General features: G+C 41.1%; 1 protein-coding gene across 1 annotated transcript; it reads right to left on the reverse strand.

Annotated features, from left to right (window-relative positions):
* Positions 1–2,577: 2,577 nt before the first annotated feature.
* Positions 2,578–20,849, reverse strand: LOC311034072 (fibrinogen-like protein 1; the record flags this gene model as incomplete). The annotated part of the gene is made up of 5 exons (XM_084041812.1): positions 2,578–2,785; positions 3,137–3,324; positions 4,982–5,070; positions 20,499–20,515; positions 20,815–20,849. 5 exons carry the CDS (start codon positions 20,847–20,849, stop codon positions 2,578–2,580), a joined length of 537 nt encoding a protein of 178 aa, XP_083897938.1.
* Position 20,850: the final 1 nt, after the last annotated feature.

Below are 20,850 nucleotides of genomic sequence, written 5' to 3' on the forward strand. Positions count from 1 at the left end.
ACACCCCATGAAGCCTTGAATCCATGGATTTTTTTTTAGTTTTTGTCACATTCCTAAGCCAATATTTTAATTCCCGTCTCCTACCGGCTAATGTATCCGGTAGGAGACACAAAGTAGATTATTTGTGTCTCCTACCGCCGGATACACACCCGGTCATCAAATTATTAGCTTAGGAATGCCACAAAAACTCAAATGAGTACATGAATTCAAGTCTTCATGGGGTGTGCAATTGATAGAAAATAAGTCATTTTTTGGGTGAACTCCTCCTTTAATACAAATCTGAATAAAAAAATAAATCCTGCAGTGCCTGACTTATTTCTGGCAGTTTGGCTCTGAGTGCCAGAGCCAAAATTCATTGTAAAAAAAAAAGTGCTTAGGAGCCGAGATACAGCCTTTTTCAGTAAGAAGTTAAACAAGAAGTGAATGGAGTGGAACATTTTCAAATCATCATTATCTTGGGTTCTGAAAAAAAAAATGTGGACGTCTTAGACGTCCAGTGGCACTGAATGAGTTAACGATGATGTCACTGGTAGATGGGTTTCTGGACTCTCCACAGCCCTCCTATGAGACACAGACCGAGACCAAACAAAAATGGTACCATTTTATCATGAGTATTAGTGAGGACCAATTATATGAAGATACTGTAGGTTGAAAATGGGTGAAGTCGTCCTTTAATGGCAGCGTCAACCTTTTTGTCATGTGGGCCTCTACACCAGGCCGGGGGAAATATTCGGCTGCAGTGAAGGCTCTTGGACCTGTGTGCATGGTTCATGGTCTGGAGTAGGTTGGGAGGAACACCATAAGCCTTGATGTGCTATTCAAGGTTCAAGGTTCAAGGTCTTTATTAATGTCCCAAAAGGGCAATTAGGTTTACAGCAAGAGTAGTGGTTTAAAACATACAGACAGTACAGGACAACAACAGACATGAAACACCATAGCATAATGAAGACAACTCTCCTACCCGGATACTACCGTCAGGAGAAGGCGTGCTCTACTCAAGGGGATCTTGAGGAGTAGTCTCTTGGGATTAACTGGGTGCAGATTCGTGATAATACATATAATGAAGGAACATCCGCACTCTCTTCAGTTATATTCTTGATTTATTCTTTAGGGTGAACAGCCGCAGCAGACAGTCTAGAGTCTAGAGAAACGGACGCGTTTTGGCACGTCGGCCTTCCTCAGCGTTTCAAACACAGTTTGAAACGCTGAGGAAGGCCGACGTGCACTTTAGTTCACCCTAAAGAATAAATCAAGAATATAACTGAAGATAGTGCGGATGTTCCTTTATTACACCATAGCATAAAACAGAAGTCTGGGCGCATCTAGTGCAAGAGATAAAAATGAAAGGCCACATTCAGAAAAAAGTGCTAGGATATAAAGTGCCTGCATAAAGTGCTTGTTTCAACATCGTCATCATCAGCAACACATCCTTTGCCTGTTACTGGCAGCGTTGACTGCACGAATTGAGGCAGGGACAAAGGAGTGCTTCTATCGATTCAGGTTGTACAGTAACACTTGCTCCAATAATACCTTCATTTAAACAATCATAGGTGAACATTTATACAAAAGATATTTGATGCTGTGACACCCCAACAAAGCATTGAAAATGTATTTATTTTGGATATAAGAGTATATAGGACTTAGACCCATGCACACAGCACCTTCAACCACCTTAATTGCCTATTAATTTAAGTTTAAAATCTCAAACAAGTCTTTCAACTGTCAACAGTCTTTAGTCCATGATACCACTGATAACTCTACTCAACTTCCATGAGGTGGAACGTTACATTACAAGTTGTTTATTTCACTGTTTTTACTTTTTTTGTGCCTCAATTTGCTGTCTTTTGGTTTTGAAGACTAGTATTGCCCTTTTGGATATTGCCCCTAGATGTTAAGCAAGCACTTTAGCTGAATGAATAACAACTATGAGAAAGACTTTCTTTAAATTGTATAACGTTTATTCAATTGTGCCAAACAAAGAGAATTCAGTCCAAGTGAAATTAAGAAAAAATAAGCCATCACACTACAGGCAAGTCAATGTAAGGTCTGCTATTACCTTATTATTATGTTCAATTAAGTACCGAAGTCGTGACGTCACTCGTTCACCCCCTGGGTCACGGAAGTAATTTCTCTATGGAAAATAACAGTGGGTCATCCTAAAATTGTCTCATATAAGCATTGTGGTCCAACAATAAACAGACTGTCCCGGCGATATTGTCAGGGAGGTGGCTCTGTATCGTTTAAGATATAGTCAGTCAGTCACTCAAATTTGATACAGTCTGTTTCTCGCAGATTTCTTTATTAATTCGGTGGCGGTGGCGTTAGTGTTTTCTCGCCGTCAGTTGATGCTTCATATCCATACGAGTCAAACCGCCGTGCTCATTTGTTTATTTGTGGAACACAGTTCTTATTTGACGCGATACTAAACAAGTCTATGGGAAGTCAGAATGGGGGGGAAAAAGCGTGACCCAGGTAGGATGCATATATTACGTCAGACTTCGGTGCTCTTTAGCTGTAACTTAGTTTAAACAGGATATGTGTGCTGTGTTAAAAACAACGCCAGTGTTAAATGAAGCTTCATGGTTTCGGGGGCGTGACGTTTTTCCCAACAGCGTTGGGGTCGTGGTCGGGGTCCATCTGGAAGTCGGAGGGTCGCACCTTCATGACGGTGGTCTTGAGGGAGTACCACCACCCTCTCCACGGGAACCACACCACCCCGTCGTCTGTGGCCGCGCTGTAGGGACCCCCAGGGTGGTACACACCGTTCAGATGGGCTGAATAACACCTGTCAAATCATGAGGGGCTAATTTAACCCATTCAATCCGGAAACGCATCTGTGTCATTTTAAGATGTATTTTTTACATTAGAGCAATACTTACAATTGTACTGTCACTAACTTACACTAACTGGCCAAGGACAAACCGCCAGGCACAGAATCCTACTGTAAATCATGTTTTGGGGTTGAGCGTTTGCTCCAACTGCCACTCAAAATGACTGCTGGCCAATCACAGCGCCTCTTTTCCGGGACTTTCCCAACTCCCGTGCACTCAAATAGCTTGCCAAACCCTCACTGAAACTAAGAAATGAAGGAGCACAAGAGAACACAACGGGGAGACAGAGCAAGGAAATGGCTAACCTGTTGAACCACCATCCTCCCTTGTCCTCCTGGGCGCAGTTCCCTCTGTAGTGGTCGTTGTCGCGGTCGTAGGTGCTGAACCTCATGCCCTGGTGGCTGGCCCACACCGACACACCAGGCTGGTAGCTGGCAGACAGGGCGTCGCCCGCCGTGCCCGAGTACACGTCAAACGTAAGTCTGTACTGCTCCTACAGAGAGAGGAGGGGAGGGTTAGATTATATTTTTAGTGTTAGTTTTGAGAGAACATAATAAGGGCTGAGGGAACATACAGTAGGTACACCCTTGAGTGTAATAGTGCTTAATTAAGGCATATATACACACAGGTTAGATCTACAGCCACACATGCTTCACTAAATATGTACGTATAGGGCATACATGGGCAACTGGCGGCCCGGGGGCCACATGCGGCCCCCACCCTCACTTAATGCGGCCCGCAGGTTAATATCGGAATACTGATGTATTATTTATTTCAGCTGTTACAATTCCAAACATGCGAACATGACCCACTTTATTTACTTCAGTCTATATTAGTAGCTTAATGACTAAAATTCTATTGTCTTTTTTATGTCCAATATATTTGTATTTAAGTTCATAAAGTTAAAATAAGTATAACTAAATGCATTTGAAATTCAATAGCTCAACACATGTCACACTGCGACGCGTTTTGAGCTTGTAGATCGCCTATTTTTGCTACTTTTGTGTGACATAGAGTGGTAAAGTACGGCATTAATTTACAAAAAAAGTTAAAATACAAAGATAAAGAGGTTTCTGTACAGTATATGCAATGTGGCCCTCTGGAGTGAGTGTGGAAATATAGTGGCCCTCTCCATCATCAAAGTTGCATCACCCCTGATGTAGGGTGTAATAGGTGCTCATCCAGGCAGCCCAGGTGCTCATCCAAGCTCTTGTCATCTCCCGCCTGGACTACTGCAACTCCCTCCTGGCTGGTGCTCCGGCATCTGCCAGACCTCTGGAGCTTGTTCAGAAAGCTGCGGCTCGTCTGGTGTTCAACCGCCCCAAGTTCTCTCACACAACTATCCTTCTCCGTTCTCTGCACTGGCTCCCCGTAGCGGCTCGCATTCAGTTTAAAACCCTGGTGCTAGCCTATAGGGCAGTGAAAGGAACAGCTCCTTCTTACCTCCGGGTTTTGGTCAATGCCCACACCCCTGCCCGACCACTCCGGTCTGCCACCTCGGGGCGACTGACTCCCTCGCCACTCAACGGTCCTTCTGGTCGATCGACACGGTCACGACTTTTTTCTGTTCTGGCCCCACAGTGGTGGAATGAACTTCCCACTGATGTCAGGACAGCAGAGTCACTGCCCATCTTTCGCCGCAGGCTGAAAACCCACCTCTTCAGGAAACACTACGCTTCCTCTTTGCCTGGCCTACTTGTTGTTAACTAGTTGTACGAACTCTTGTTTTAGTTTTGTATTGGTTTATTGGATCTTGTTTAGTCGATACACTTATTTGTCTGAGCTCGTGCTCATTTGATTTTGCTATTTTGTCTCATCTGTTAAAGAAAGTAGGTAGCTGATATATTGCACTTTTACCTTAGCGCTAGGTATACTCTTGGTTGCTTGTTTTTTTGCAGGAAATGCACTTAAGACTTCTGGTGATTAGTAGTTTTCGTTCCCTACCTATGTTGAATACACTTATTGTAAGTCGCTTTGGATAAAAGCGTCTGCTAAATGACTGTAATGTAATGTAATGTAATAGTCACAGGCAGAAAGTTATTGTTTCACTATATCATGTTTCATCAATTCAGTTTTATTAACACGATTGAGGGGTAAGCATGCCTCCATCCACCCACACACACATCCATCCATCCATACATCCATCCCACCTCCTCATTGGCCACGGTGAAGTTCTTGTATTCGGCATAACGCTGGTTTCCTTCAAAGTCTTCCAGGTTGATCCTGAGAGCATAGTCCCCTGTAGAGCAGTGGTGAAAAAAGTGCTCACATTTCTTACATAAGTAAAAGAATCAATACTGCAAAGTAGAAATACTCGGTTACAAGTAAAAGTCCAGAATTTAAAAATGTGCTTGAGTAAAAGTACTAAAGTTCTAGATTGAAAATGTACTTAAAGTAGCAAAAGTAGAAAGTCACATAGAAACACATCATGCAGAATATCCCATTTCACGTTTTCAAATGGATAAAATGTACAAAAATATTAACGTTGCAACGTTATTTGTAACAAAACCCCCCCAAAAAAGTTTTAAAAAACGGAAAATAATTGCGTGTGCGCGTGCTAGGCACGCATACAACACCCCGTACCCTAAAACATCTTCCCGCGACTATGCCAGTCCCCCGCTTGGGGGTTGTGGTCAGTGCATGCAATCATACTAGTCCAGCTAGGGGCCAACACTGATATTTTCACAAATTGGTACCACCTAAGGTGACCGTAAAGTTTTTGTATTTTTGTCTTCCTACATGTCTCTAGTTTATATTTTGGTATGATAACCCTTCCAATTTTGTAGCTTAATGGCAGTTATCACTACCTACCGGCTAATGTATCCGGTAGGAGACACAAAGTAGAATCTTTGTGTCTCCTACCGGAAATACACCCGGGCATCAAATTATTGCGACAAAAAACAAAATATATCCATGTATTCAAGGCTTCATGTGGTGTGCAATTGATAACTTCTCAGATTTTTGGTGTTCGCAAAAAGACTGCTTTCCATAAGCTTGTAAAAGTTGACCCTCCCTTGGTCTAGGGTGGTCATAGCTGAATGGGTAGAGTCCCCCTGGGAAACTTAAAGGAGGAGTTCACCCAAAAAAAATATTTTCTATCAATTGCACACCCCATGAAGCCTTGAATACATGGATATATTTTGTTTTTTGTCGCAATAATTTGATGCCCGGGTGTATTTCTGGTAGGAGACACAAAGATTCTACTTTGTGTCTCCTACCGGATACATTAGCCGGTAGGTAGTGATAACTGCCATTAAGCTACAAGATTGGAAGGGTTATCATACCAAAATATAAACTAGAGACATGTAGGAAGACAAAAATACAAAAACTTTACGGTCACCTTAGGTGGTACCAAAATATGGCTTGCCCCCTGGACTATACAGAGATATTCACTTTTAAGTAAATGTGATTATTAAAGATGGGTCTTACATTCAGTCATCAAATCAATTTCTGTAGGCCTACTTTAAGTGGTTTAATCGGTGAAATTGTACCCATCATTGTCCAATGCTAGTACATTAAGCCTGATAAAAGTATCAAACTGGTTTGAAAGAAAACAGATCTTCAGTTCAGATCTGATGTCCACAGAGCCAGGTGTTCAGGTCAACACAAGCAGTAAATACCTTTTTACATTACATTACAGTCATTTAGCAGACGCTTTTATCCAAAGCGACTTACAATAAGTGTATTCAACATAGGTAGGGAACGAAAACTACTAATCACCAGAAGTTTTAAGTACATTTCCTGCTAAAACAAGCAACCAAGAGTATACCTAGCGCTAAGGTAAAAGTGCAATATATCAGCTACCTACTTTCTTAAACAGATGAGACAAAAATGGCAAAATCCAATGAGCACGAGCTAAAACAAATAAGTGTATCGACTAAACAAGATCCAATAAAACAATACAAAAATAAAACAAGAGTTCGTACAACTAGTTAACAACAAGTAGGCCAGGCAAAGAGGAAGGATAGTGTTTCCTGAAGAGGTGGGTTTTCAGCCTGCGGCGAAAGATGGGCAGTGACTCTGCTGTCCTGACTTCAGTGGGAAGTTCATTCCACCACTGTGGGGCCAGAACAGAAAAAAGTCGTGACCGTGTCGATCGACCAGAAGGACCGTTGAGTGGCGAGGGAGTCAGTCGCCCCGAGGTGGCAGACCGGAGTGGTCGGGCAGGGGTGTGGGCATTGACCAAAACTCGGAGGTAAGAAGGAGCTGTTCCTTTCACTGCTCTATAGGCTAGCACCAGGGTTTTAAACTGAATGCGAGCTGCTACGGGGAGCCAGTGCAGAGAACGAAGAAGGATAGTTGTGTGGGAGAACTTGGGGCGGTTGAACACCAGACGAGCCGCAGCTTTCTGAACAAGCTCCAGAGGTCTGATGGCTGATGCCGGAGCACCAGCAAGGAGGGAGTTGCAGTAGTCCAGGCGGGAGATGACAAGAGCCTGGATGAGCACCTGGGCTGTTTTCTCCGTGAGGAAGGGGCGAATCCTCCTGATGTTGTAGAGAAGGAATCTGCAGGACCGTGTCACTGATGCGATGTTAGCCGAGAACGACAGTTGATCGTCCAGGGTCACACCCAGATTCTTCGCAGTCCGAGTTGACGTCACCACAGCATTCTCAATGGTGATGGCCATGTCTCGGTGAGGACAGCCCTTCCCCGGGATGAACATCAGCTCGGTCTTGTCCAGGTTGAGCTTCAGGTGGTTCGTCGACATCCACTCCGAGATGTCAGCCAGACAAGCAGCAATGCGTGCCTCCACTTGTGTGTCAGAGGGGGGGAATGAGAGGATCAGCTGGGTGTCATCGGCATAGCAGTGGTAGGAAAAGCCATGGGAGTGGATGACAGCACCAAGAGATGTAGTGTAGAGGGAGAAAAGAAGAGGACCCAGAACCGAGCCTTGGGGAACCCCAGTAGTGAGCCTGTGTGGTTCTGACACAGACCCTCTCAGCATCACCTGGTAGGAGCGACCCGTCAGGTAGGATGCAAACAGGGAGAGTGCAGAGCCTGAGACACCCATCCCCTCGAGGGTGGAGAGGAGGATCTGGTGGTTCACTGTGTCGAACGCTGCAGACAGGTCCAGGAGTATCAGGGCTGAGGAGAGAGAGTTCGCTCTAGCGGCATGGAGCGACTCCGTCACTGCCAGGAGGGCAGTCTCTGTCGAGTGACCCACTTTGAAGCCCGACTGGTTGGAGTCCAGGAGGTTGTTCTGGTGGAGGTAGGAAGACAGTTGTTTAAAGACAGCACGTTCGAGAGTTTTAGATAGGAAGGATAGAAGGGAAACCGGTCTGTAGTTCTTGATCTCAGAGGGGTCAAGTGTGGGTTTCTTCAGGAGGGGGGTGACTCTGGCAGTCTTGAAAGCAGAGGGAAAGTAGCCAGACGTCAGAGAGGTGTTAATAAGGTGGGTTAAGAAGGGAAGGAGTTCAGGTGCAGAGGACTGCAGCAGAGGGGATGGGACCGGGTCCAGGGAGCATGAGGTGGGGCGACTAGAGGTAACAAGGAGAAGGACCTCTTTAGAGGAGAGGGGAGAGAAGTGGGATAGAGAGGGTGGGGGAGAGGGAGGAGGAGTAGATGAAGATAGGGAGGGAGGGGTGGAAGGCAGACAGGTGTGGGTAGTGCGCAGGGCATCAGCCGGGGGAGGAGTGAAGGAGGATCGGATATCGTTCACCTTCTTGTCAAAGAAGTTGGCGAAGTCGTCAGGGAGGAGGGAGGAGGAGGGCGGAGGGGGTGGTGGTTGCAGGAGAGAGGAGAAAGTTTCGAATAGTTTTTTAGGGTTGGAAGCAGAAGCCTGAATTTTAGTGCAGAAGAAAGCAGCTTTAGCAGCAGATAGAGAGGAGGAAAAAGTAGAAAGGAGAGTTTGGAAGGTAAGAAGGTCCTCCGGGAGGTTGCCATTTCTCCATTTGCGCTCAGCCGCTCTCAGGCTCCGTCTCTCAGTACGCACTGAGTCCGACAACCAGGGAGCAGGTGGAGTTTGGCGTGCAGGCCTGGTGGTGAGGGGACAGAGATGGTCTAGAGAAGAGGATAGGGTAGAGAAAAGAAGATCAGTGGCGGTGTCAGGGGATAGAAGAGCAAAGGATTCAGGGGCAGGGAGAGCAGAGAGAACAGAGGAGGAGAGATCAGTGGAGGATAGTGTGCGAAGGTTGCGACGTGAGGAAATCATGTGGGTAGGGAGGGGCTGTGAGGGGGGAGAGGAGAGAGAGAGAGAGTAGGACATGAAGTAGTGATCAGATAATTTCTTACCTTTTCTAACCTTTTCACTGGAAAGAGGAGTGACGGACAGGTTAGCTGTAGAGCAGCATCTGGTGAAGATCAGGTCCAGTTGGTTGCCAGCCTCGTGGGTAGGGGGAGATGGGGAGAGAACTAGGTCGAAGGCGGCGAGAAACGAAAGGAGTGGGTCTCGCTGCTTCTCAGTCGGGAGGTTGAAGTCACCCAGAAGGATGAATCCAGAGCCATCGACAGGGAAGTGAGAGACTAGAGTGTCCAGCTCTTCCAGGAAGCCACCAGCAGGGCCCGGTGGGCGATAAACAACTGCAATGGTGAGCTTGACTGGATGACTGGATGACTGGATAACATAAATACCTTGCCCTCAAGGCCCTCATATCTCATGAACTTTCCCACAGCTGCTTATGGAGAGAGGATAATGTTTTGCATATTTGAGTTAATTTAAATGTTCACATCTCAGAATTATTAGACACTGTCCAGAAATTTGGTGGTCTTGCCCTTGATAGTCCACGGTCATAGTAAGTGTGTGAACGCATGCCCTTGTGTAATTTATTGCTTTATTGTAGTTCTTAAACTTTGGGGTACAGTATATTGCTTACAAAGAGGACTATTCAATGTATATATTTCCTTATAACTTGTATGCCTAATTAAGAGGAGGCAATATCAATAATAGTCTTTGATTGTGTCTATTGCACAGTCTTCATATGCAGATCTATTGTTATAATAATCCAATCCAATCCAATCCAATTTATTTATAGAGCACATTTAAAACAACAGTGTTGACCAAAGTGCTTCACAAAAAATGAACAAACAATAAAAACACAGTAATCACAATAACTCACAGTCATAATACAGCAATAAAAACAGAAATAAGAATAAAGGGTTAAAATATAGCATAAAAAAGGGGGGAAACTCAAGCTTAAATTAAAACTCACCCCGGATTAAAAGCTTGAGAATAAAAAAGTGTTTTAAGACGTGTTAAAACACTTTTTAATACTCTCTCTCTCTCAGTTTACTCACCCCGGGGGGTGGGTAAACTCACCCCAGGACCTGAGAAAACTCACTCCGGAACACTCACCCCGGGGGTAGGAAAACTCACCCCAGAAAAACTCAATGGTGTAAAGTACAGTGAGTTTTTGTTTTGTGGGTGGGTTTAACTTTTCCCCTCTACACCAAGTCTGTATGTTTAAAAAAGGCACATCTACTGGCTTGTGAGCTTTCCTTTTTCACAGAATGCTTTCATAATGAGACATGTTTAATCCATTGCCTATTGAGTACAACCTAGGCCTAGGCCTAGGCCTATTGAGCCTAGGTTGTACTTTTTAATTTTTACATGAGTTTGTTTATGGCTTAGGTGTCTAGTTTGTTAAAACATTATGGGCATAATGTTTTTAAGAGGGGAGTGGTATATATAATCTTTAAGAACGTTGGTTTGGACTTTGTTTTAATTGCATTTTATCTTGGCCTATTGTGTCGAGCTGTTTATTTTAGAGGGGAAGGCATTTTCGCAAAGTCCCGTCTTTGTTTTATTGTCCGCGTATGTTGTAGTTTTTTGGGCAGGAAATGTCGTTTTTTCTACACGTCTTGACTTCGTGTTGCTACGTGATATCCGGCGAGCCGCGGTTGCGGAGTTTTGGCTTTTATCTTTAAAGGCTACTTTTCTTATATATATTGCATTTCGTAATATTTTCTTCTTTAAAAGCCTTTTGCTTGTATGAGATTACTTTTGTTTGGAATAAGATCCTTTTTAGGGAGTAAAGTATTTATTTTTTATTTTTACATTTAAAATGATTTCCCGTTTTACCCTGTAATTGTACAAAGGCACACGTTCTCTTGTGTGTGGGAAAGGCTTCTTTTGACTGTGTTTAAGCGTTGTTTTTGTTTTCGAGTGTTTTTTGCTTGCTTTCTATTTATAGGAAGACTTGTCTTTATAAGAAACCATGGATCAGGTTTCTGTTGTTTTTGAAAGTTCTTTGGAACAGTGTTATTGTCTGTTTGGTACGGTAAGTGTAGAGCAGTGTTTTAATTTTGTTGATATGTTTTACCGTTGTTTTGCTCCTTTGTAGTCGTTAAGTGGTCGTTGTGAGAAGAGTTAAACTTGGTTTGGGTTGTGCAGTAGCACAAGTAGTATGTTTATTTTCGTGGTTCTGGGATACTTGTTGAATGGCCCGTTCATTTGTTGAGATCCAGTAAGAGCCGTTTTGAAGAGCTTTCTTCCTTTTGTCTTGTTGATTGCTATTGCTTGTGTGTGTGTGTGTGTGTGTGTGTGTGTGTGTGTGTGTGTGTGTGTGTGTGTGTGTGTGTGTGTGTGTGTGTGTGTGTGTGTGTGTGTGTGTGTGTGTGTGTGTGTGTGTGTGTGTGTGTGTGCGTGCGTGCGTGCGTGTGTTAGTCCCGTTGGTGAGGGAAGCTGGTTGTGTTTGCTTCATGTGGATTGTATGGTATTAGTGCTTATAGAATGGATGTTTCTATGTATTTGAAAGAGGAGTGGGCTTTATTGTGAGGGATAGCTTAAATTGGCTAAAATCACTGTTGATGTTCCAGTTATAGTTAAGGTATTGTGTCTAGGGATGTTTGATGTTTGGTTACATAGAATTTGAATTTGGCCTGTTTGTGTGCTTTATACACGCCCGTATTAATAATGGATTGGTCGTTTACATGTGTGCTATGGAGAACGTTGTCTTTTGTGTTAAATTAGGGTCCTTTTCAGTGCACACGCAGTAACCTTGGGGTACGCGTCCTCAAGATCCCTCATTCTGGCTGGTTCCAGAGGAAAGGACTCTGTTGTGTGCCTCCAGAGGCATCCAGGGTTTGATCATGTTGGCTATGGTACTCTGTAATAACATGTTTAGGTTTATTCATGGTTGCTTTGTTAGGCTGGGCTAAGGTGTTTTACATCTGTGTGGTTCAATTCACAGATGTATTGCATTTTGACTCACTGGGCTGTGGGAAGAAGTGATATTATGCGTCAAATTTAAAACTAACTATTTTAGGGTAAATGAGAACGATTGCCTGCTTAAGTACACAAATAAGATATTTTTCCCATAATGTCTGAATGGTGTACAAAAAGTGGTGCTAAAAGTGTTTAAACTTTACTAGAAATGAAAATTGTTTAATACCCGTGATTGTTTGATGGGGCACGCCTTACGACCATTCGAGCCTATTTTTGTCCCTTTCAAGTGATGGACATTGCCCACTGGTGGATGAGATGAGTTATTACACCCTTCAGTAACCTATTTAGATTAGATTGATATGTTAAAAGCAAAGTAGATATTTTTAAATAGATTAAACCTGAATTTGAATGACAATTTATGAACAGTTAATCGGTCTATGTTACTATTTTAATGACACGAATGTGTATGATTTGAAGCTACAGACGTGTAATTATACTCTTTTTGTGATATACCACCGATACTAACAATAGGTTAAAATACGTTTTTGGTTTAAGTATTTTGGAAGATAAATTAGAAGGTTACCCCACTGGACACACTGAACACCACGTGATCAGTACGTGGTGACGTGTTGCCGGCGGGAGTGATTTATTGGACGGCATGGTAGTATTTTACCTTTAGTGGGAGTGAAGTTTGATATTGTCAGACTGCCTCCTCCTGACGGTCAAAATATGATGTTCGTCCCATTACTAAATGGCAGTTCATGATGATAGAGTGACTTTCTTTTAACAGTTCTAGTTTAATGAGGTTAACTTAGTATCTTTAGGTTGGTATGTTAAGTATGTTTGACTAACATTGTTTGTCTGTTGTGTTAACAATTAATCTGTTTATTCTATAAAGTGAGACTAAAACGATTGTCAATATGGCTTGAGTGTCTTGAGCCAGCTTAACAAGGACAGTTCCTGTCTGGAAGAAGTAATGTATCAACCAGACTTTTAAATTGTTGCAAAATTAGAATATTTGATTATATTGAAAGTAACAGAGGGGCTTCGTGTAGTCCCAGACGAGCGTCCTAGTTCTAGAAAGAAGGATCTTTGATTCTTGATTTTAACTATTCATTGATTAGATTATACGTTTCTAAAATAAAGTGTGTTTTTAGGCTGAGCTTTAAAACCTCCTATCCTTGGCAATAGAGCTTAATACCTTTTGTTTACATTTGCTACAGCTTCTAACAGAGATCACGATTATACAGTGGTCACCTATTCACATACGCACCGGAGTCTCTGAAAGGTACCCACCATAACCCACCATAACCTTAGGTTGTGAAAGGTTGGGGGTGTGGCTATGCCTTGGGGGTGTGTTTTAAGTTTTTCATTTTAGGTGGACAGTAGGTGGCAGAAGAGAGCAGAGGAAAGCAATTACTCTACTTGCAGTTTATTTCTTAAAAGCAGAAGTCATTAGAGAACTTATGAATGCAGACAATTTATCATTGAATTAATAAAACAAACTTATGTACTAGAGTATTTCCAATTTCCAGTAGTTTTACTTTATTTTATACATAGGCTATTTGAAAATAGCTGATCTACAAGCTCACAATTTTCACAATGCTATTTTGAAACATTTTACACAGCAGTGTATTTTCAAACATTTTACAGTGGTGTAAAGTAACAAATTACATTTACTCAAGTACTGTACATAAGTAAAGATTTTAGGTATTTTTACTTTACTAGATTATTTCCAATTTCCAGTACATTTATTTCTACTCCACTATACATCTCAGAGGCAAATATTGTTCTTTTACTCCACTACAATTATTTGAAAACTTTAGTTGTTACTTTGTAGATTTTGATTATTACAAAACATACATTAACCACTTCAGCCTTATATAAACGTTGGCTATTTAAAAATAGCCATGTGATGCGTTGTGAGCTTATAGATCTGCTATTTTCAAAGGATTTTTATATATTTTGATAACCTGTGAAACGGGACATTCTACATGTATTTTTATGTGGTATATGTGGTGGCTTTTACTTTAAGTAAAATAACTGAGTACTTCTTCCACCACTGAAGAACAACAATTAAAGAACAGAGGATAAGCCAGTGTTTTTCTCATTCTTTTTTTTCTCTCTCTCCGTCATAGGAGACAGCTGTTGCGACCAGTGTTGCCAGAGTTTGCGAGAGAAATAAGCAAACAGGTCTATGAAAACAAGCCCAAAAGAGATTGATTATTATAGGCCACATGAGCACATTAAACCTATATGCACCTCAAGTTCTCAAATAAAAAGCAGCCAGCTTCTACCAATATTTACAAGCAACTTTACAGAAAAACAGGTTGCTTATAATAAGCAAACATGGCAACGCTGGTCGCGACCCCTTCCTTTCATTCAGTGAGAGAGGATCATGGTTAACATATGCTAATAGACAGTCAGTGGCTTCAAGCTTGGCCATTGTTGTCACAAAACAAGTTTGGCCACCTTCACACACAGTTAGGTAGGCTACAGTCAGCAGGGAGAGGGGGTTGGGGGAGAATTTAGCTTTTTTTTAAAATCATGTTCTCAGTGGTGGAAAAAATGCTCACATTAGCTCAAGCACCCCTCTCTCTCTCTGTCTTCAGTATTAACTGGGTATCAACTGCCTTTTAAGGTCAACCCTAAATGCTTAAGTAAGAGTCCCTCTTGTGGTTAAAGCTGATGTCCAGTGATTTTGCGGCCCGGGTTTAAATCCCACGCTATGAGCTTGCAAATTCCATGCGGAATGTCCAGTTTTTGTTACCACAATATAAAAATACTCTGTTACAAGTAAAAGGCCTGTGTTAAAAATGTTACTGAGTAAAACTACAAAGTACTGGCATCAAAATATTTTCAAACATTTTACACAACAGTGTATTTTCAAACATTTTACTGTGGTGTAAAGTAACACATTACATTACACAAGTACTGTACATAAGTAAAGATTTTAGGTATTTTTTTTTCTTTACTGGAGTATTTCCCTCTCTCTCTCTCTTTCTCTCTACTTGTTATGCAGAAAGTCCTCTTTCACACGTTATGTCAAAATGTAAAATAGCAGATCTACAAGCTCACAACGTGTAGCTTAGTTCTGCTATTTTTAAATAGACAACTTTATATAAGGTTAATGGTTAATGTATGTTTTGTAATAATAATCAAAATCTACAAAGTAACTAAAGTTTTCAAACACTTGCACATCGTGTGTGTGTGTGTGTGTGTGTGTGTGTGTGTGTGTGTGTGTGTGTGTGTGTGTGTGTGTGTGTGTGTGTGTGTGTGTGTGTGTGTGTGTGTGTGTGTGTGTGTGTGTGTGTGTGTGTGTGTGTGTGTGTGTGTGTGTGTGTGTGTGCGTGCGTGCGTGTGTTAGTCCCGTTGGTGAGGGAAGCTGGTTGTGTTTGCTTCATGTGGATTGTATGGTATTAGTGCTTATAGAATGGATGTTTCTATGTATTTGAAAGAGGAGTGGGCTTTATTGTGAGGGATAGCTTAAATTGGCTAAAATCACTGTTGATGTTCCAGTTATAGTTAAGGTATTGTGTCTAGGGATGTTTGATGTTTGGTTACATAGAATTTGAATTTGGCCTGTTTGTGTGCTTTATACACGCCCGTATTAATAATGGATTGGTCGTTTACATGTGTGCTATGGAGAACGTTGTCTTTTGTGTTAAATTAGGGTCCTTTTCAGTGCACACGCAGTAACCTTGGGGTACGCGTCCTCAAGATCCCTCATTCTGGCTGGTTCCAGAGGAAAGGACTCTGTTGTGTGCCTCCAGAGGCATCCAGGGTTTGATCATGTTGGCTATGGTACTCTGTAATAACATGTTTAGGTTTATTCATGGTTGCTTTGTTAGGCTGGGCTAAGGTGTTTTACATCTGTGTGGTTCAATTCACAGATGTATTGCATTTTGACTCACTGGGCTGTGGGAAGAAGTGATATTATGCGTCAAATTTAAAACTAACTATTTTAGGGTAAATGAGAACGATTGCCTGCTTAAGTACACAAATAAGATATTTTTCCCATAATGTCTGAATGGTGTACAAAAAGTGGTGCTAAAAGTGTTTAAACTTTACTAGAAATGAAAATTGTTTAATACCCGTGATTGTTTGATGGGGCACGCCTTACGACCATTCGAGCCTATTTTTGTCCCTTTCAAGTGATGGACATTGCCCACTGGTGGATGAGATGAGTTATTACACCCTTCAGTAACCTATTTAGATTAGATTGATATGTTAAAAGCAAAGTAGATATTTTTAAATAGATTAAACCTGAATTTGAATGACAATTTATGAACAGTTAATCGGTCTATGTTACTATTTTAATGACACGAATGTGTATGATTTGAAGCTACAGACGTGTAATTATACTCTTTTTGTGATATACCACCGATACTAACAATAGGTTAAAATACGTTTTTGGTTTAAGTATTTTGGAAGATAAATTAGAAGGTTACCCCACTGGACACACTGAACACCACGTGATCAGTACGTGGTGACGTGTTGCCGGCGGGAGTGATTTATTGGACGGCATGGTAGTATTTTACCTTTAGTGGGAGTGAAGTTTGATATTGTCAGACTGCCTCCTCCTGACGGTCAAAATATGATGTTCGTCCCATTACTAAATGGCAGTTCATGATGATAGAGTGACTTTCTTTTAACAGTTCTAGTTTAATGAGGTTAACTTAGTATCTTTAGGTTGGTATGTTAAGTATGTTTGACTAACATTGTTTGTCTGTTGTGTTAACAATTAATCTGTTTATTCTATAAAGTGAGACTAAAACGATTGTCAATATGGCTAAACACAGTGAGTCCACTAGTTTAATGGTTGGAAGAACCAATATTTTTCACATAAACATATATATGTGTGTGTGTGTGTGTGTGTGTGTGTGTGTGTGTGTGTGTGTGTGTGTGTGTGTGTGTGTGTGTGTGTGTGTGTGTGTGTGTACAGACAGACAGACAGTAGGGGGAGGTAGGTAGCAGGTAGCAAAACCGGTTATGTTAATGATATACTGTGTAGCCTACACTACAGTGTTCCAAATAAGCTGAGGAACTCTGCTATCAGGTTCCCCTCCCCCCTACAGTACCTCTGTTCCCAGCACACCGTGGAACCACACGTTACTGCCGGACCCCCGGCAGTAACTCTGAGGACCCTCTAGGGGTCTCGGACCTCCTGTCGAAGACCCCTGATTTAACTCTCTCTCTCTCTCTCTCTCTCTCTCTCTCTCTCTCTCTCCTGTCGAAGACCCCTGATTTAACTCTCTCTCTCTCTCTCTCTCTCTCTCTCTCTCTCGATATCCGCGGGCTAATAAGTGTCAATTTGGGGGTCCTTCACATGAAAAAGTTGGAGAACCACTGCTCTGATCTCCTCTCCTCTCTCCCCCCCCTTGCACTTTGGCTAATTAATATTGACTTTTGTAAGCGAAAAGGTTAAGAAATGTTCAAAAAGTTTAATTTATTGTTTCAGTTTTTGAGAGGCTGCAGCCAGTGTGTGCAGTTCAGATTTATGTTGTTCCTGTAAGGATAATTATTGTTCCAATTCCAAATATGGAATCTGTAGCAGCAAAATACTTAAAAAGATAAAAACTGTTTTCTATTGTTCAATTAAATTGGATTCAGTTCTAAAAGGCTAAAAACTGTACACGTCTTTTTTTTTTAGGGGGGGGCACGGGGAAAGTAATATAAAGTAACATGTAATATATTACTCTTGATTCCAAGTAATAAGTTATATAATATTATTACTTTTCAAAGGAGTAATAAGTAATAGGTAACATATTACTCTCCTAAGTAATATAGCCCAACACTGATTATAAAACATATACATTAACCACTTTAGCCCTATATTATACCATGGCCATTAGAAAATAGACGATCTACAAGCTCGTAGATCGGCTACTTTCAAACATTTCAGTACTTTTACTTTTGGTACTTTAAGTATATTTTGATGCCAATACTTTGTACTTTTACTCAAGTAACATTTTGAACACAGGCCTTACTTACTTTTTTAAAATACATTTTGATACCAAGCGCCACCTCGTGGCTGGACGGCCACACTACACTTTCTAATTATTTCAATGGGAGGCGCTAAGAATCTGTGGGCGTCAACTTTGAAAGGTACCTAAAGAAACCTTTGAAAACCTCTGATGTCCAATAGGTGGCCGTTTGAAGATCGTGCATGAATGAACAGGTGACCACTGTACATTATTTGAGCATGTACATAGAGTGTACATGTGTTGACCAAATTTACTCCCATTTTTTAAAATTGACAATGCTTAACAGTTATATGTAACTCAGTTTATATGTAACACTGATTGTAGAATATTGTGTGTTGTGTAGGATGACACATTTCTGATACCATATATTACACTAGTATCAGTTTCCTTTTGAACGAACCGCTCTGACGTAACTGACGCAATGGTATCCATTGTTTGTGTTTATTTTTATGTGAAAAAGTACAGTGTAAAACATACTTTCAGTAGACAGAATACTGAGAAATTCTAACATTTTAGTAAAGGCCTGGAGTAAAAGATGGAGTGACAATATTTGTGACTGAAACGATTTGAACAAATACTAATTAATGTGGCCTAAGGGAAGCATATTTTATCCAAAAGAATTGGGAAAAGCAGGAGAGGGTGTTTTGTCTTTCAAAGGAGGGAATGAAGTAATCAAACAGCTCACACAGAAATCCCACACTAAAACTGACGACCGCATGGTTGTCCAGTGAAAAAACAGTGGAGGAATCGCTTCATCTATGAATTCCCTATGTTTTGCGAGAGGTCCATGTGTCCCCGACAGTTTGATCCAGTTGCTACAGGAGACCGCAGTCACCACTGATGGCAGAGGGGCAGACAGGTGTTTGCCAGTGGACAAGCCTGTTGTCAGTGCATCGGCACCCGTCCTAACGTGCCTGCGTTGAATTCCAAGAGGGGTCCGGGGGTCATTGATCTCCAATTGAGGCCCATAAGTTCCAGCAGGTCGACAGGTTTTTTGCCATCACACAGGTGCAACTCGGAGGACAATGTCGGACTACAGAGGTTGCTTTGAGTCTGACAGTTACATCATTTTGCATAATCCTGTCCACGACCTCTCAGTAAAACCTTCGTCTCAACGTCCCATATCATGTTGAGGGGGCTCAGCAGAGTTGCGGAGTAACCGGTGATCCAGTGAAGTGGCTCACTGGAGAGGGGAGGAGTCTGGGCATGAGGTAAGCCTGAAGATATTAATTCACTGCAAAAGATTCAAAGTTATTGCAGAAAAAGACATTTGAAGGACACTTGAAGTGATTGGAAAACGAAAAGAGACATTTGAAATGTACAGAGACATTACTTTAGGTGTTGGTGAATATTGGAGATACTGGAAATACCAGAAGAGTATCACCGTACAAGGAAAACAGCCACCTTTTGAGCTTGACACAAGGACTTGATACATCACAGATTATAGTTTGGTGTGGGAGGTAAAAAAAAAAGAGCTAAAAACTTTCTTCTATGCCTATTTTGAAACTTAATAACAAACTCTTCCCTTAAAACTAATGTTAGATTCAGCAAATATGCTTTCAAGAGTCTACTAACAAAATTATAGAGTAAGCAGATTGCAAATATTGTCAGTTTATTTTGGAAAAAATAATTTAAAGAAAATATGGTCTTGTGGTTGTCCTTTAGACTTTACAGTTTTGGGATATTTTCACGATTATCAAATCATGGCAAAATACATTTTGGAACAAGCACTCTGAGGGAGTCACAGTAAATTAAGAGATGTGTCCTTAATGAATCACACATTTTGGAAATTATTGTCAGAAAAATCTGGAGCAAATAAGATGTAATTGCAGTAAGTTATTTTTAGGAAAATACAGGAGTCATATGGAAAAAGGATAAAAGCTGTGGTAGGTGAGTAACAAAATGGAACGATTGATTGATGAAATACAAAAGGAGTTAGAAGAGTAAAATATCGATAAAGTGGGAAAGATCACTTTAATATTGGATGGAGTTTTGGAGACCAAAAACACACAAAAATGAAGAAAAAGTTAAAATTCATGGTGTAGACCCTTTAATCAATGGTTAAAACTAAGTGGTGCAACACAATTAAAAGAAAACCTAGATCAACAAATTTTGATTTTGAATAGCCCTAAACTATGCTTATTTTCAATTAGTTGTTGGTGCAATTCCCACTCTTAGTCTTGTTATAATTCTATAGTAGAAAAACACTTTTGAAATGGTGTATGCTGTTTCAAATGCTTGATGGTCGTGTTGACTGAAACATTGTCTCTCTGTTTAGCCCAGCTGTTCAGAGAATATTCATTCAGATATTAGAAACATATGATGGCCAATGCAGTTTAATGAGTATGGATGTTACATATTTTGCACACAAACAAAATAAGCAGCTTACATTGAACTTCCCTCATAGTAGTGAATATTTGACCATTCAGGAAAGGAAAACATATTGCTTCAACTACTGTGAACATCCAAAAATGTTCAACTGGTCAATGAGTTCCTCCATGCCCAGACAGACAAGTCTGTATTCATCTGACTGACATTCTACTTGTGAGGGCCAATACTCTATCCATGTCCTCTCACCTAGCACGTACTGACACCTAAGGACAAAAGAGAGGAAATGACATTTTGTGTTTATGTCTCTCTAGCTATTACACTTCTACAGTATATGTTCACATACATTCATATACTATTTGTCTATTTCTGAAACAAATGAAAACCACATCATATTTTGCTGTAATGTGACATGACATGAAAGCAAAAATGAACATCCAACTGTCCAACAGTAGAATAAACAACATAACAAATGTGGGGAAACTTCAATAGCAATGTCAAAGTCAGGTAACCCTTATATACTAGTTTAAAATGTAATATATATATAAAAACACAGAAAACTCACTCTTGTTCTTCCTCAATGAGCATATCCTTTGACATG

The sequence above is a fragment of the Gymnoscopelus microlampas genome (assembly GCF_963454915.1).
Source record: "Gymnoscopelus microlampas genome assembly, chromosome: 18".
NCBI classification, from domain to species: domain Eukaryota; kingdom Metazoa; phylum Chordata; class Actinopteri; order Myctophiformes; family Myctophidae; genus Gymnoscopelus; species Gymnoscopelus microlampas.